The sequence below is a fragment of the Lissotriton vulgaris genome, chromosome 5 (assembly GCF_964263255.1).
Source record: "Lissotriton vulgaris chromosome 5, aLisVul1.2, whole genome shotgun sequence".
Classification (NCBI taxonomy): Eukaryota; Metazoa; Chordata; class Amphibia; order Caudata; family Salamandridae; genus Lissotriton; species Lissotriton vulgaris.
Genome location: NC_141693.1, coordinates 250,664,079 through 250,677,402, shown reverse-complemented (window position 1 = coordinate 250,677,402; position 13,324 = coordinate 250,664,079). Strand labels below are relative to the sequence as shown.

At 49.5% G+C, this 13,324-nt stretch overlaps 1 protein-coding gene across 1 annotated transcript in view; it reads left to right on the top strand.

The window, feature by feature from the left end:
• AGTRAP (angiotensin II receptor associated protein) overlaps positions 1 to 12,580 on the top strand; it is a 44,751-nt gene extending 32,171 nt beyond the window's left edge. The window contains exons 3-5 of the mRNA XM_086921298.1: positions 7,624 to 7,732; positions 9,366 to 9,582; positions 11,656 to 12,580. Of these exons, the coding sequence (XP_086777424.1) occupies positions 7,624 to 7,732; positions 9,366 to 9,582; positions 11,656 to 11,756 (427 nt within the window). The 3' untranslated portion in view covers positions 11,757 to 12,580. The remainder of the gene's footprint in view (positions 1 to 7,623; positions 7,733 to 9,365; positions 9,583 to 11,655) is intronic.
• The last annotated feature ends 744 nt before the right edge of the window (positions 12,581 to 13,324 follow it).

The window sequence follows — 13,324 nt, the reverse complement described above, 5'->3', positions numbered from 1 at the left end:
TGTTTTGATTGGGCAGACGCTGTGTGCTCCTACAATAAAAGTGCTTCCCCCCTTGCAGATGTGATCATTTTGTTTATTTTTTCAGCTATCTAAGCTTGCACTTTCCGGAGCACACACATGACATTGAAGTATTGAGTATGTGTCTTAGATAACTAGTTCATTTATGTTGTTTTTCTCTGGCAGCTGCACAGATTGTAGGAGGGAAGTCCTTAACCTACATGGATTTTTTTTTGGTCTGGTTTCACAGTGCAACTGTTACTTAAACTTTAAGCCTACACCAATATTATTCTACAATTCTTTGCTTCCAACATATAAATATGTATTCCCATGCTACTTGCCTGCAATGCTTCACATTACCATACAACAGTCCTTCGAGGCCAGACCTGTTGGTGGGGCAGAGGGGTGGGCGCTTCCCTTCCGCTCCCACCCATCATTTAGTACTCCTAAGAGCATGCTCAGGCTTGTCCCCATCCAATAGTACCCAGCAGGCCATCCTCAGATTTGCCATCCTTCACACAGCAATCTTCATAGGTTTGACAAATCCCCTTCGAGTGCTATCGGGTTTTGTGTGCACAGTTTTCCTTTTTACTTGATCACTGCATGGGCCTGGAGAAGACAGCTTCCCATCACCCAAGAGAAGGCCAAGTATTGCATTGTTTTTCACATTCCTCTATCCCCTCCACCCAAACACCCCATATTATTTCATTTGCAGAAAGGTTAAATTTCCTGTCACCAAAGGGGACTGACTATTTTTGTAGCAGATGTGTACATTGTGCATTCGAAGGACTGACTCCGAATGGCTCAAGTTGACCAGTAGAATAAGAGCAGTTTGGGAAATTGTTACAGATGGAGAGACTCCATGAACGAAAGGGATATGGCAACTGTAAGCTGCACTCAAAAATATGATCAAATAACCAAAAAAGCACCATAGAGCCCAAAGCCATGAAAGACACAAAGGCGTACGTAACCATAAAATCAAGGCCAGAGGTATTCGAGGTAAAGCACTCTGAAGCAGCAACGAGCAATCATTATGCATACAAATGTGGCACATTTACCCATAGGACGCAAGCAGAACAAGCATTTACAATGCAATGGTTTTGCCTTTGTTAAAGTTAGAGCTATTGGCATTGCTCTTGACATTATTTTTATTTATGTTTTTTTACATAAATAAATGGCATTGTCATTTACAATGCCACTAGCTTTATCTCTCGCAAATGACACACACAAACACACACAGAGCCCCCCCACACACACACCCACACAGAGCCCCCCCACACACACACCCACACAGAGCCCCCCACACACACAGCCACACAGAGCCCCCCACACACACAGCCACACAAAGCCCCCCCACACACAGCCACACAAAGCCCCCCACACACACAGCCACACAACTTCCCACACATACAGCCACACAGAGCCCTCCACACACACCCACACAGAGCCTTCTACACACACCCACACAGCACAAGCAGGCAGCAACAGGGGCACATGGAGGCACAAGCAGGCAACAGGGGCACACGGAGGCACAAGCAGGCAACAGGGGCACACAGAGGCACAAGCAGGCAACAGGGGCACACGGAGGCACAAGCAGGCAACAGGGGCACACGGAGGCACAAGCAGGCAACAGGGTCACGAAAACGGAGGCACAAGCAGGCAACAGGGGCACGAAAACGGAGGCACAAGCAGGCAACATGGGCACACGGAGGCACAAGCAGGCAACAGGGGCACACGGAGGCACAAGCAGGTAACAGGGGCACACAGAGGCACAAGCAGGCAACAGGGTCATGAAAACAAGCAGGCAAAAGGGTCACAAGCAGGAATTGTAATTTAGACGGGGCTGAAGTGGAGAATGGTCAGTAGGGAAGTAGTGCGGCTGGTGCAGTGGTACCAGGCCGAAAGGTGAGAGGGGCTGTCTGCACCCCAGTTTGGACAGTTTCCACTACCTAACAGGGATTGGGGGGAGGGGGGCGTACTTCTTGCTTGCTTTAGGGCTGTTACATCGGGGACGCAGTGCACGCTCCTGCCTGCTGTCGCCGGGACACGACAACAGGCAGGGAGAGGACAGGCTGGGAGAGGGCAGAGAGGGGACAGGCTGGGAGAGGGCAGGCTGGGAGAGGGCAGGGAGGGCACAGGCTGGGAGATGGCAGGTTGGGAGATGGCAGGTTGGGAAAGGGCAGGTTGGGAGAGGGCAGGTTGGGAGAGGGCAGGGGCAGGCTGGGAGAGGGCAGGCTGGGAGAGGGCAGGTTGGGAGAGGGCAGGTTGGGAGAGGGCAGGTTGGGAGAGGGCAGGCTGGGAGAGGGCAGGCTGGGAGAGGGCAGGTTGGGAGAGGGCAGGTTGGGAGAGGGCAGGTTGGGAGAGGGCAGGTTGGGAGAGGGCAGGTTGGGAGAGGACAGGCTGGGAGAGGACAGGCTGGGAAAGGGCAGGCTGGGAGAGGACAGGCTGGGAAAGGGCAGGCTGGGAGAGGGCAGGCTGGGAGAGGGCAGGCCCGGGAGTGGGCAGGCCCGGGAGTGGGCAGGCCCGGGAGTGGGCAGGCCGGGGAGTGGGCAGGCCGGGGAGTGGGCAGGCCGGGGAGTGGGCAGGCCGGGGAGTGGGCAGGCTGGGGAGTGGGCAGGCCGAGGAGTGGGCAGGCCGGGGAGTGGGCAGGCCGGGAAGTGGACAGGCTGGAAGTGGACAGGCTGGAAGTGGACAGGCTGGGAGGGGACAGGCTGGGAAAGGGCAGGGAGGGGACAGGCTGGGAAAGGGCACGGAAGGGACAGGCTGGGAAAGGGCAGGCTGGGAGAGGGCAGGCTGGGAGAGGGCAGGCTGGGAGAGGGCAGGCTGGGAGAGGGCAGGCTGGGAGAGGGCAGGCTGGGGAGTGGGCAGGCCGGGGAGTGGGCAGGCCGGGGAGTGGGCAGGCCGGGGAGTGGGCAGGCCGGGGAGTGGGCAGGCCGGGGAGTGGGCAGGCCGGGGAGTGGGCAGGCCGGGGAGTGGGCAGGCCGGGAGTGGGCAGGCTGGGAGAGGGCAGGAAAAGGACGTCTGGCTAATTCTGGCCTAATGTCCTTGGCGATGAAGTAGCCTCCGCCTTCCTGGCCCCCCAGGGACAAAGGGGGGGGCAGAATAACAGCAGGGATACTGAAGTACCTCGACAGCCGTTAGAAGGAGCGGGGAGGAAAAAAATAACAAGCATTGACATAGGCAAAGTCTTGCAGCCAATGCCATACCAATTGGCTTAGCCAGTGCTGGTTTGGTCCACCGGTGGAGGTTCTGTCTTTCATTATGAAAGTAGCTGGGGGTCTTCAAAGCTGTAGAATGCTGGCCCTCCGTCTTTGACACATCCCAGTCTGCACCTTCAGATGTATATTTATTCCAGAGTCAAGATGATTTTCGTTAACGTATGTTTTTTCACAGAGAGACGGCTTTATCAAAGGCAGCAGTTGGAAATTAAGTTGTTCACGTCGTGCTAAGGCCTGGTCTGCTGTATTGGTATTTAGTCAGTAAGGGAAGGTTGTATACAGTATCCCGAGCAGTCATCTGAGGACTATCTGAGCGTGCTACCGCCAAAATATCTTCCTCACGAAGCAACACAGCTGGAAGTCATCTAATCATGACTAAGCAAAAAGAATGTGTGCCCCTAACTTATTTTTGTCGAGTTTTGGTATTGTGCTCTGTGACGCAGATGTTGAATAAGATGAGCACAGCAGTGTCGTTGTCCGTATTCAAAGCACGTTCCACAAAGGCACACTCGGGTCATATTGTGAGATTGAAAAAAGTTAACAATCTTACAAAATACATATTAAGCTTTCCAGTGTATGCCGAAGGAGACCACCTGGCAAGAAGGCAGATTGGGAGCACTGACTGGAAATTCAGAGCAAAAGGTTAAAATTCAGGACAAACAACGAGCGGGACACATTGACTCACTGTGACCCTGGCCAACCCCGAGCACCTGTGCGGTTCAGAGTCTGCAGACTCAGCCGGGCTGCCAGCGGCCTCTCGGGCCGGTCTCATCTGAGGCGGCTGCAGTCAGACCCCCCAGCTGTCTCCGGCCTGGCTACATACAGCGCCCCCAGTTTGCTGCCCCTGCAGCATCACTGCCGTCGCCTCGAGCTCGGCTCTCTGCCACTCCTGGCTTCTCAGCCCGAAGCTCGAAGGATGCTGGAACCTGTAGTTCTAAACCTCCCCCCGCTATAAAGTGCGTGTGGGCGGGGCCCAGACAGTAGGGGTCTCATGCGTGGGGCGCCTCGAAAGGAACAAGCGCCTTGAGGGGCCCAGCATGAATGAAGTGCACGTGTGTGCGGGCACGCCCCCGTACCCTGGTATTAGGGGAGGGGGGGCGTGACAGGAGCGCGCAAAGGTGGTCTTCAGGGAGCCATATATCCCGCTCCTGTGTTTACGGAATGTAGCGCCTGGGGATGGAAAGGCTGGTCACCCCGCGAGGAGCTATGAAGGGAAGGATGGCGCTGACACGAGGCTGCTGTGCGGGGGCAGGGGTCTCGAGACCGGGCTTCAGATCCAGCGCCCAGAGCGGGCTGAGAGGCCTCTAGGAGCTGGCTCTGTGGACCCCCCCCATCAGACCCTGGCGTGCACTATAGGAGAGTCTGGACCGCCCACGCCTGGAAGACCGGCCCAGAGCGGGTTAAATCTCGTCAAGAGGGGGTTAAATCTCACAGCGGGGACGGGCACTCGCACAGCGGGAGTCGGGGGGGGGGGGGGCCAACAAAGACAATGCCGGGTGGGCACCGGCTTTAGAGGTCAGCAAAAGTGCTCCACGCGCTCTAAGTGAGGCTCCTTCTCACGGCCAGAGCAGGAAGGCGGGTGCCGGCAATGCCGGACCAGATTCGGGGGCGTTCCCGGCTTTTGGCTGACGTAGCGTGACGTCGCCAAAAGCGAAAAATTCTCGGGAACGCCCCCGAATCTGGTCCGGCATTGACGGACAGAGCCCTCTCCCAACGGCTAGCCTCCATTTATGGAGCTAGCCAATGGGAGGAGGGGGCGGATACCCGACCCCACAGAGAAAAACACAAGGTTTTCCTAGCGCATTCGTACTTCGTACGCATTTGCTAGGCAAAACCTAAAAAGGTGCTTAAAATAGGCTTGATCTAGCACCTATGTACAAACAGTGACACATTATCACCACCGGAAATAGCTTCTCCTAGAAATACTTCTGGATTCACATAATGGAGATTGATGCAACAGTGCCAGACGAGCTAAACCTCGATAATTGGTCAAAGCGTACCTCAGTACCCAGTCCAAAAAAATGCAAAATGTAAGGGACAGAAAACCTGTCCGAACGTACCCGTACACTCTTAAGACTACTAAATAAAACCCGCTCTCAAGAACTTCTTGAAGTCACAAGTGCCTGTGAAGAACTACTCAGAATGATCTAAATAAAAAACAAGGAGCAAACCGACAGCGTGGAAAAATACCTCCAGAGAAACTCGATACCATAAATGATTCAAGCCCGGTGTGTGAAAAAATACTCCTTATTTGAGAGTCTGAAACCAATCCAGACGAAATGGGGACACTTGATGTCGGTAAAGACAAAGGCGTCACACCACCCGATAGAGAAGGGACCACTGACTTTACCAAGATCTGAAGTCTTAGGCTGCTAGACTATGCTAGTCAAAGAAAACTAAACGAGGGAAGAACTGAATAAAAATGTTACCCTAGGCAATCTATTCTGTTATTGGTTTCTTTGAATAATTGATCAGAGATAAATTGTTCCATGATGCACACTTATAGGATACGACACAAGTGGCATCTACTTGTTGGTCCATTCATTTGATCATTTGTTAACATTTAGCATGTAAAGGATTTCTTTAGGAGCATCATTGTGTTACTTTGCACTGTGGATTGGCCACACCTTATGCACATGCGTTGTTTAGGGTTTGCCACCGACAGGGTTTTCTTAGAGCGCTGTTTCAGCATTGCCTCCATATATCTTGCTTCTGTTTTTCAAGGGCATCATCTATTCCCTTTTAGATGGAACGTGGTAGCTAAAGAATTCTTGCCAGCAGTCTTAAATTAAATTATCTTTGCTGCTTGGGTATTTCTTAGTTGTATAGTTCAATAGATTTGTATGCTAAGATGCCAGGGGAGGTATACGGAAGATCTGTTTTAAAAAAAAAAGTATTTACGTCTGTGCGTAAACCTTACCTCCTGTTTTCAGATTCTCCAATTTTCTTGTACAAGATGGTCTATGCTAGAGATTTTTAAATCTGCAACTCAGTGAGTTTCTTGCCTTTGTGTCACTAGCACTATCCTAGCATGCCCAAGTGTTATGCCTACAGTGCCCACGTTTTTGGCGAAGCTTATTCATCGCCATCGCCATCACAGTATGTTCATTCTGTTCAAGAGCCTGGCTGATAAGCCCACGCTTTTCATTTCAAGATGTAGTCCTGTGCTGGGTATGGATATGTAACATTTGCCTGAGCCTTCCTTTATCACGCCAGTGAAGAATGATGTTGCTCTGACCTCTTTACTGTTTGTGCCCCAAATCATTATTTTAGTTTTCTTTGAATCATTTTTAATTTTTTTCTTACTTAAGAGGTCTCTGTTGGTGCAAGTAGTCCCTGCAGCAAATGGGTTTCTGGCTAAGCTATAATCGGTGGAGGCTGGTAGGGAACTATGGTGGGGGTAGGGGCAGGGGTTGGGAAAAAAAGAAACAAAAGCAAACTTACCTGGAGGTCGCCGTCGCAGCTGCTGCTTCTTCTCCTCCAGCAGGAAGAACCCAGCCTTACAGAATCCCCTGACCAATCACAAATCTGCCTTGAGCAGCATTGTGATTGGAGGCTAGGCATGTTCTCCACTAAGGCTGAATAATATTGCCTGTAGAGAACATGCACAGTGCGCATGTCGGTTTGGCCGCCCCGAGACGACTGGTGAAAGCCTCGCGCACACTTTAGATGCAGCCATCACTCCTCCTCCTGCCATGACATCAGGGGAGGCTGGCCCCGCCCCATCAACGGGTCTGCACTGTGGTGCAACTGCAATAGTAAAAATAAAATGCCAATAATGGCCGGCTGTTATTATCGTTCGATTTGGACTTTGCACTGCTTTAAAGCAGTGGGGCGACGCTCCTCCGCCTTAGTGGAGGAGCGCCCCTGCTTATAATCCATCAACATCAAAGAGGCTAGGCATTGCTGTTTTAACCTTTTCTGGGAACATCTTCTGTGAAGCAGAGTAAGATCTCTGTAAATGCTTTGTTTACAAGCGAGGAAAAACTTGAAATGAGCACTTCCGTCAGAAAGATCTGAATATTCTGTTAATGTTTAGTGGCTGGCACCTGTTGAAGACAGGCAGCTATGAGGGAAACTCCGCCCCTCCACAGTAGCTCGTTTTCATATCCGTGTAATCCTTCCTGGAGCCCTCTGCTGTGATCTTTGAGACACCTCACTTCCCAGCACTAGGCTCCACAGAAACCTCCCAAACTCTGTGACATTTGTGCAACCAGCCCTGGCCCATTTTCACACCCTTCTGTTCTGCATTCATTTCCTCTTTCACATCCTTTGGACTCTTACACATATGATCAAGCAGATAAAATCCTTACAAACTGCAGCGATTACAGACTCTACCTACAAAGTATACAACTTGCGTGCTTGGTCGGGGTCTACTCTAACCTTTACTCTGTCTTCTCCCTTGCAGGGGCTGCATGGCTTGGCTACCGCCGTCCTATGCCTGGGGGAACTTCACCGTGCTGGCCCTTGGTGTTTGGGCCATTGCCCAGAGAGACTCCCTTGATGCTGTGATTCTGGTAAGTTGTGCTTTCTACAAGAGGTTGTGGTAGTGTAGAGATGATGCTGATGGCAGGCGCTTGACTTCTCTTGAGAGGTTGCTTGATAAACTGCCATTATACATTTCCTTCTCAAGTGGCTTTTAGAACTCAAGATTTCTTCTTCCGTTTAATAAATCCCTTGGAACCGGCCATGGTTGGAGTTGCTTGCATTGGCCGATGAATGTTAGTGTGGGTTCACTGTTAGCGAAAGATACCTGCAGAGACATCCATTTATATATGTTCTGATTTTGAACACCATGGGCCTTATTATACATAAGGCGCATTTTCCATGGTTGTGAGTTGGCACACCTTTCAAAGGGTGCGTCAGGCGCAAACGGGGACAGTGCACCCTATTACAAAAAATGCACTGCCCGAGGGCATTCGCAAACTTGCGCTGCCCAGATTCAAGCGTAATACCAGTCGGCTGCTTCAAAGCTGCTCTGTGTTTCACCGTGCAGGCAGCAACCCGACTGTACTTGAAAGAGGGATTGAAGATGCCCTTGCAGGCCGGTGCAGTCAGTGACTGTACACGTCTGCAGGGCTGTGTCTTGGAAGGTTCATGAGACCCCGTTTCTCCCCTTCAGAGGGCTGCCTTTAGCGTGCCATCTTTTTGTGGCGAGCTCACTGCACCTAAGGGCATGTTTGCCTCTGTGCCCGCTTGCATAATCTGGCTCAAAGGCAAAGCGATATGATCATTTACATGGGGCCACTGCGCATGATCACATGGCATGACACACTGGCTATATTTTTTTTACCATTCCAAGATGGCGAATTCCACTTGGAGTAGCAAATAAAAAAATGATTTAAACATCTGCAAAAAAATTGCTTTTTAGAAACAGAGTTGTTGGGCAGTAAATAACTGCATCTGGCTATCAAAAATAAATTGTAATTTGGGGGAAAGGAGGAAAAAAATAAAACCTAAAGTAGATTGCACTGGAGAAAGAGGAGGAGTAGGTTGTGTGGGAGAAGTCAGTGGGTCAGGGTTGATCAACAGTGAGGCCTAAGGAATGGAAGGGACCTTAGAAATAAAAAAAAATAATAAACTAAAAAGACTGGGTGCGTGAGTAACTTGGAACAGTGCAAAATATTCTCCACAAAGTTGCACTCGCATGGTACTGAATGTGGTGTTGTGAAATAATGCAAGTTCTATTTTTATTTGGCCTGCACAATTGCAAACATATGTTAATGCTAAATTACACCTGCTTTTAGACTGAGATTTACATGTATTATACAAAAACTTTTAATTATTATAATCTATTTGGTGCAGACTTCACACATGATGGAGATTTTCTACTTAACTAGATACTTTATTGAATTCTGGAAGTAGTGCTGCTAAGAGAAATACAGAGCTGTCAAAAAGGCCATGTGAGAGAACTCCAGTCCTCCACTATCAATTTCTAAAATGAGGGCTTTTTTTCCCCTATATGCTGTTGTCAATTGCAGGCCTTTTTACTGGCAATTTATTTACATGGTGTGGTGGGTACAGGTTCCTGGCTCTAAGCGGGTATGCCTCAGAGTTGATTCAGATACTGGGATGCGTTCATTGCGGAGCAGTGGGGGAAGAGTCTGTAATGGCTACTAGACTGAGTAATTGACTGTGTTTTGTTTCTAGTTTTTGGTGGGGCTCTCGCTGACAATCCTGACGGATATCATCCACTTTGCTGTGCTTTATGCGGCTTCGAGTAATGCGGCGGAGCAGGGACATGTAGAGGACTTCTTCCGATTCAGCGCTGGCATGGCAATCCTCAGCCTCATTCTCAAACCCCTTTCCTGCTTCCTTGTGTATTTCATGTACCGAGAGCGTGGAGGAGAACACAACCTCAACTTTGGTGAGTGGCAGAGATCTGGGAGCCAAAACTGTGTGAGGATAAAATAGATTGCATGTGCAGGTTTTGGAAGTCAGACTGGGCAGAAGGCCTCCAGAATGAGTGTAGGTTCTTATCAGATATCTGGGTTCATCCAATGACCGCCCATGCTGTGGTCCCCATTAGAAAAAGACACACAATTGATGAATGGAATGCAGAACAAATCAAAACCTTCACCCCCAGTCATGAGATCTGGGTTAAATCCCTCATTCTTTTGCTCACCAAACCACCCCAGTTTAGACCTGGCGATCTGCAAAACGGTCTTGACCCTGTGCCTCGTGGGAACAGTCCAGCTCGAACTGCCAAGCCAGTTCCTCCCTGGACCGGAAACAAGCATCCTAGGACCGGTTTTGGGGTTTCACCCCGCATCAGCCAGGATAGCTTGAATCCAGTGGCACAGTGAGCCCGGGACATCATATCTTTGATTCTTATGAACTTCAGTGTGGTTTATTACAGCGGTCCTATGACTGGCCTCTGATTCCTTCTTGTGCACCAGTTCTGGTGGTGGGGGTGAGTTACCAGTGCCTTGCAGGGCTGTGTGGGTATGCTTAAAACAGACCTGTATGCCAAGAGGAGAATTTTGCAGCAGATAACAGATAAGTAGAATTAGACCATGGACGTGCTTTGGATTTAAGGTAATTGGAAGAGGACAAAAAAAAATTGAGTGTTGTGAGAGAAAAGCGTTGGATTCGAGGAGAAATGGCATTTGCAACTAAGGGTGCCGCTGCTCAGCCAACAGCACTGAGGTGCAAGGAAGGTGGCATTTGTTCTAAAAGTCTTGTACACACCAATAAATTGGTGCAGGTTTATGAACGTCTACTTTTGCATTGATTTTAGTAACCTAGTTAAATGTGTCCTCCTTGCAAATCACTGGATACTAGTGGCCTATCTCTTTTCCAAGCACTTTCACTGTTTTGGGCCCTAAAAAGGTTGTGAGGAAGCCATGATTAGAACTTCCTGTGGTCATCGTGCACTGCCTAACCACAAGGCTACATTTCTTCTAGTGAGGTCCTCAAAACCAGATCTAGTAACCCTCCTTTACCTCTTCCTTCTGCTGGTTCCTTTCTCCTGTTGTGATGAGCTGTCTGCTTCCTGTTGTCTCTCCCTTGTTGATCATTTGTTTGTCTGTGCTTTACGTTGTCTTGTCTTGTGTTTCCCGTTTCCTCTACAGATCTGGAGTCTTCGACTGAAAGCCGCTTTACGTGTGACAGCATGGACTCGAGAGCACCCCCGGCTGCCTTTCAGCAGTACTGAACTGCCACCCTTTCCTCTCCCTCTCTCTCACTCGTTGTCAGCTCTTCCTCTTCAGTGCTTTGGAAAGGTTTCCTGTCTTCCCTTTTTTGTGCCTTCAACAGCGAAGGGTAGGCTGCTTATCCGTGCCGAGACCTGGCACTTGGGCATGTTGAGAGCGGGGTGGATCCAAGCGAGGGATCTCAAAGTACTGAGCTGGACCGTACCTCTAAGTCCTACAAATCTGAACCAGAGGAGAATACAAACGTGGAGAGCAGGTGACCTCTTGTTTGTCCTCCACTCCCCTCTTGGTGGTATACGTAAGAGATAGGCCTTATCGTGCAACCTTACAGTCACACTCTGGGAGGAATTGTCCAAGTCTGTACTTTCTAGTCAGCGATTTAAGAGCCGCTCAGTACTTTTTCATCACCAGACTGAGCATGAAAGCTGCTCTCCATAACTGACTGGGAGTACTGTGCCATCTGGAGATCCTCTGTAAAAATTCACATCAGCCAGAATTGAACTCACTCATAAAAAAGAACTGGCTTCACCTCTGCTTTCTTTTTATAGTCTCATGTTTTCTATGCCACGTTTGGGTCTTAAGGAACATCTGTGTCCTGTCCCTTGAACTGTACAATTATCCATCACCTCTGGGGTCTCTGTGTGCTTTCACGGTGTCTCTTGTTTTGTAGACTAAACATCGGCTTATGGTGTTCAGCTATGGATTGTTTTGATTTACCCAGACTTAGTTTTGGTTTCTGTTGCTGCTGTGATTTGACTTGTTTGACATTCTCTTTCTCAATGCAGGTTTCTTCACCGTTGCCCAGGACCGCAGTGCCTACCAGAGCATTGACCAACAGGATCCACCAACAGATCAGGATAGCAAAGTGCCGCAACGCCAATACTGAGGGCGCCTCGCTTGCACAGTTTGAAGTGCAGTATCCCCCGCCCCCTCCTTAATATGGTGATCCTTGTGACCAGGAGCACTGAACTCATTCGAGGTCTCTGGGTGACGCTCTCAAGTCTGGCCTTAATTGGCCAACCTTCCGCAAGAGGCTCTGGATTGGCCCACTGCATTGCCGGGCCGCTCGCTCTCGTCTTCTGCTCTCCCGTTACTTTGAAAGCACTCCGGGGAATCTGATGTTTGCCAATCTGTGAGTCGACGCAATCTTGGTTGGGCGTTCTGGAGTTCTAACTACTTAGGTACAAACTCCAACCCCAAATGGAGTCTGCTGTTTAGAAGAGATTCCTTGTTTCATTTTTGGAGGACAACGGAAGCCAACTATGTGTTCCTCTCGAAGGACCACCTGAGCTGCTACATCTTCCTCTTGGATTACATGCTTGAGTTCTGGGGATTTACTTGCATTCACCTTGCCTAGGTGCTGCTGCTTCCAGGTCACACTCTCTGCTTCCAGGTCACACTCTTCTGTAGGCCACTGAGGTGGTGACTGGTTTCTCTGAACTATTTGTGTTACTGTTGAGTCCTTTTAATGCACAGTGGTAGCTGGAGGGTCCAGAAGTCACCCACTGTGGTCCATTTACTGCAGAGACTGACGAGGCCTGAAATGGACCCCTGGCTGTTTTGCTACTTGAATGAATTGTATGTAATGTGCAGGTTTGTGGGGACGAGTCTCTTTTGTAAATATTATGTGCCTTCTACTGTTCAGTGCCTTTTTTTCTGAAGAGTCTACGATCACCTGTGCACTCTAAATAAAAAAATTACAAAATCCTAGGTCTTTTTTTGAGAGGTCTGTGTTAAGCACTGTTGCGGCTTCTGATGCCTCTTGGAAAGTGTATTTTACTGTAGAACTAATTCCAGTAATGTGCGTTAGTCGATTAGTCAAATCAAACTTATGGTTAATGTTAGGGTAGCGTTCTTATTACTCCTGCAACCCTGTTTTCCCCACTAGTGTGCAGAAGCCCACTCTGGGCGACTCTCCTCTGTATGGGACCGGTTGGCACTAACCTGTACACGAGGAGACACAGTGCTTACTCTGTGTTTGTCATGCACGCCAGGGAAGCGCTATGTTTCCCTAAGCCTGTATTGTGATTGTGGATCCAGGAATCCTCCAGCATGCCTTCTTCCAAGATACTCACTCACAAGCTGGCTCGTGCTGTACGCAACAGAGTAAGTAACAACCACAGCTGTCTGTAAACCCGGAGACAATACACATTCTAGGTACGCACAATCGCTCACATTCAATATGTTTCTCCCTCTCATGCCTAGTGGCTCACACTCTCTAGTGCAGCAACACCACTCCTTTCACTTCATTCAGATAAGACACTAAAGCACACCAAAGCACACCTATTGTGTAAATTGGTTGAGTAAACGTGAGGCACAACTCCTCTTGCTAGCTGATGTAAGGCTGGTTTCCCAATATGGGCCTCTTGGGTCCATCTGCGTATACTTCTAATACTTCTTGCCCATAGATGGCAAGTATAACCTGTGTGCCAATGTCGATGGGCAGTAGCCCGA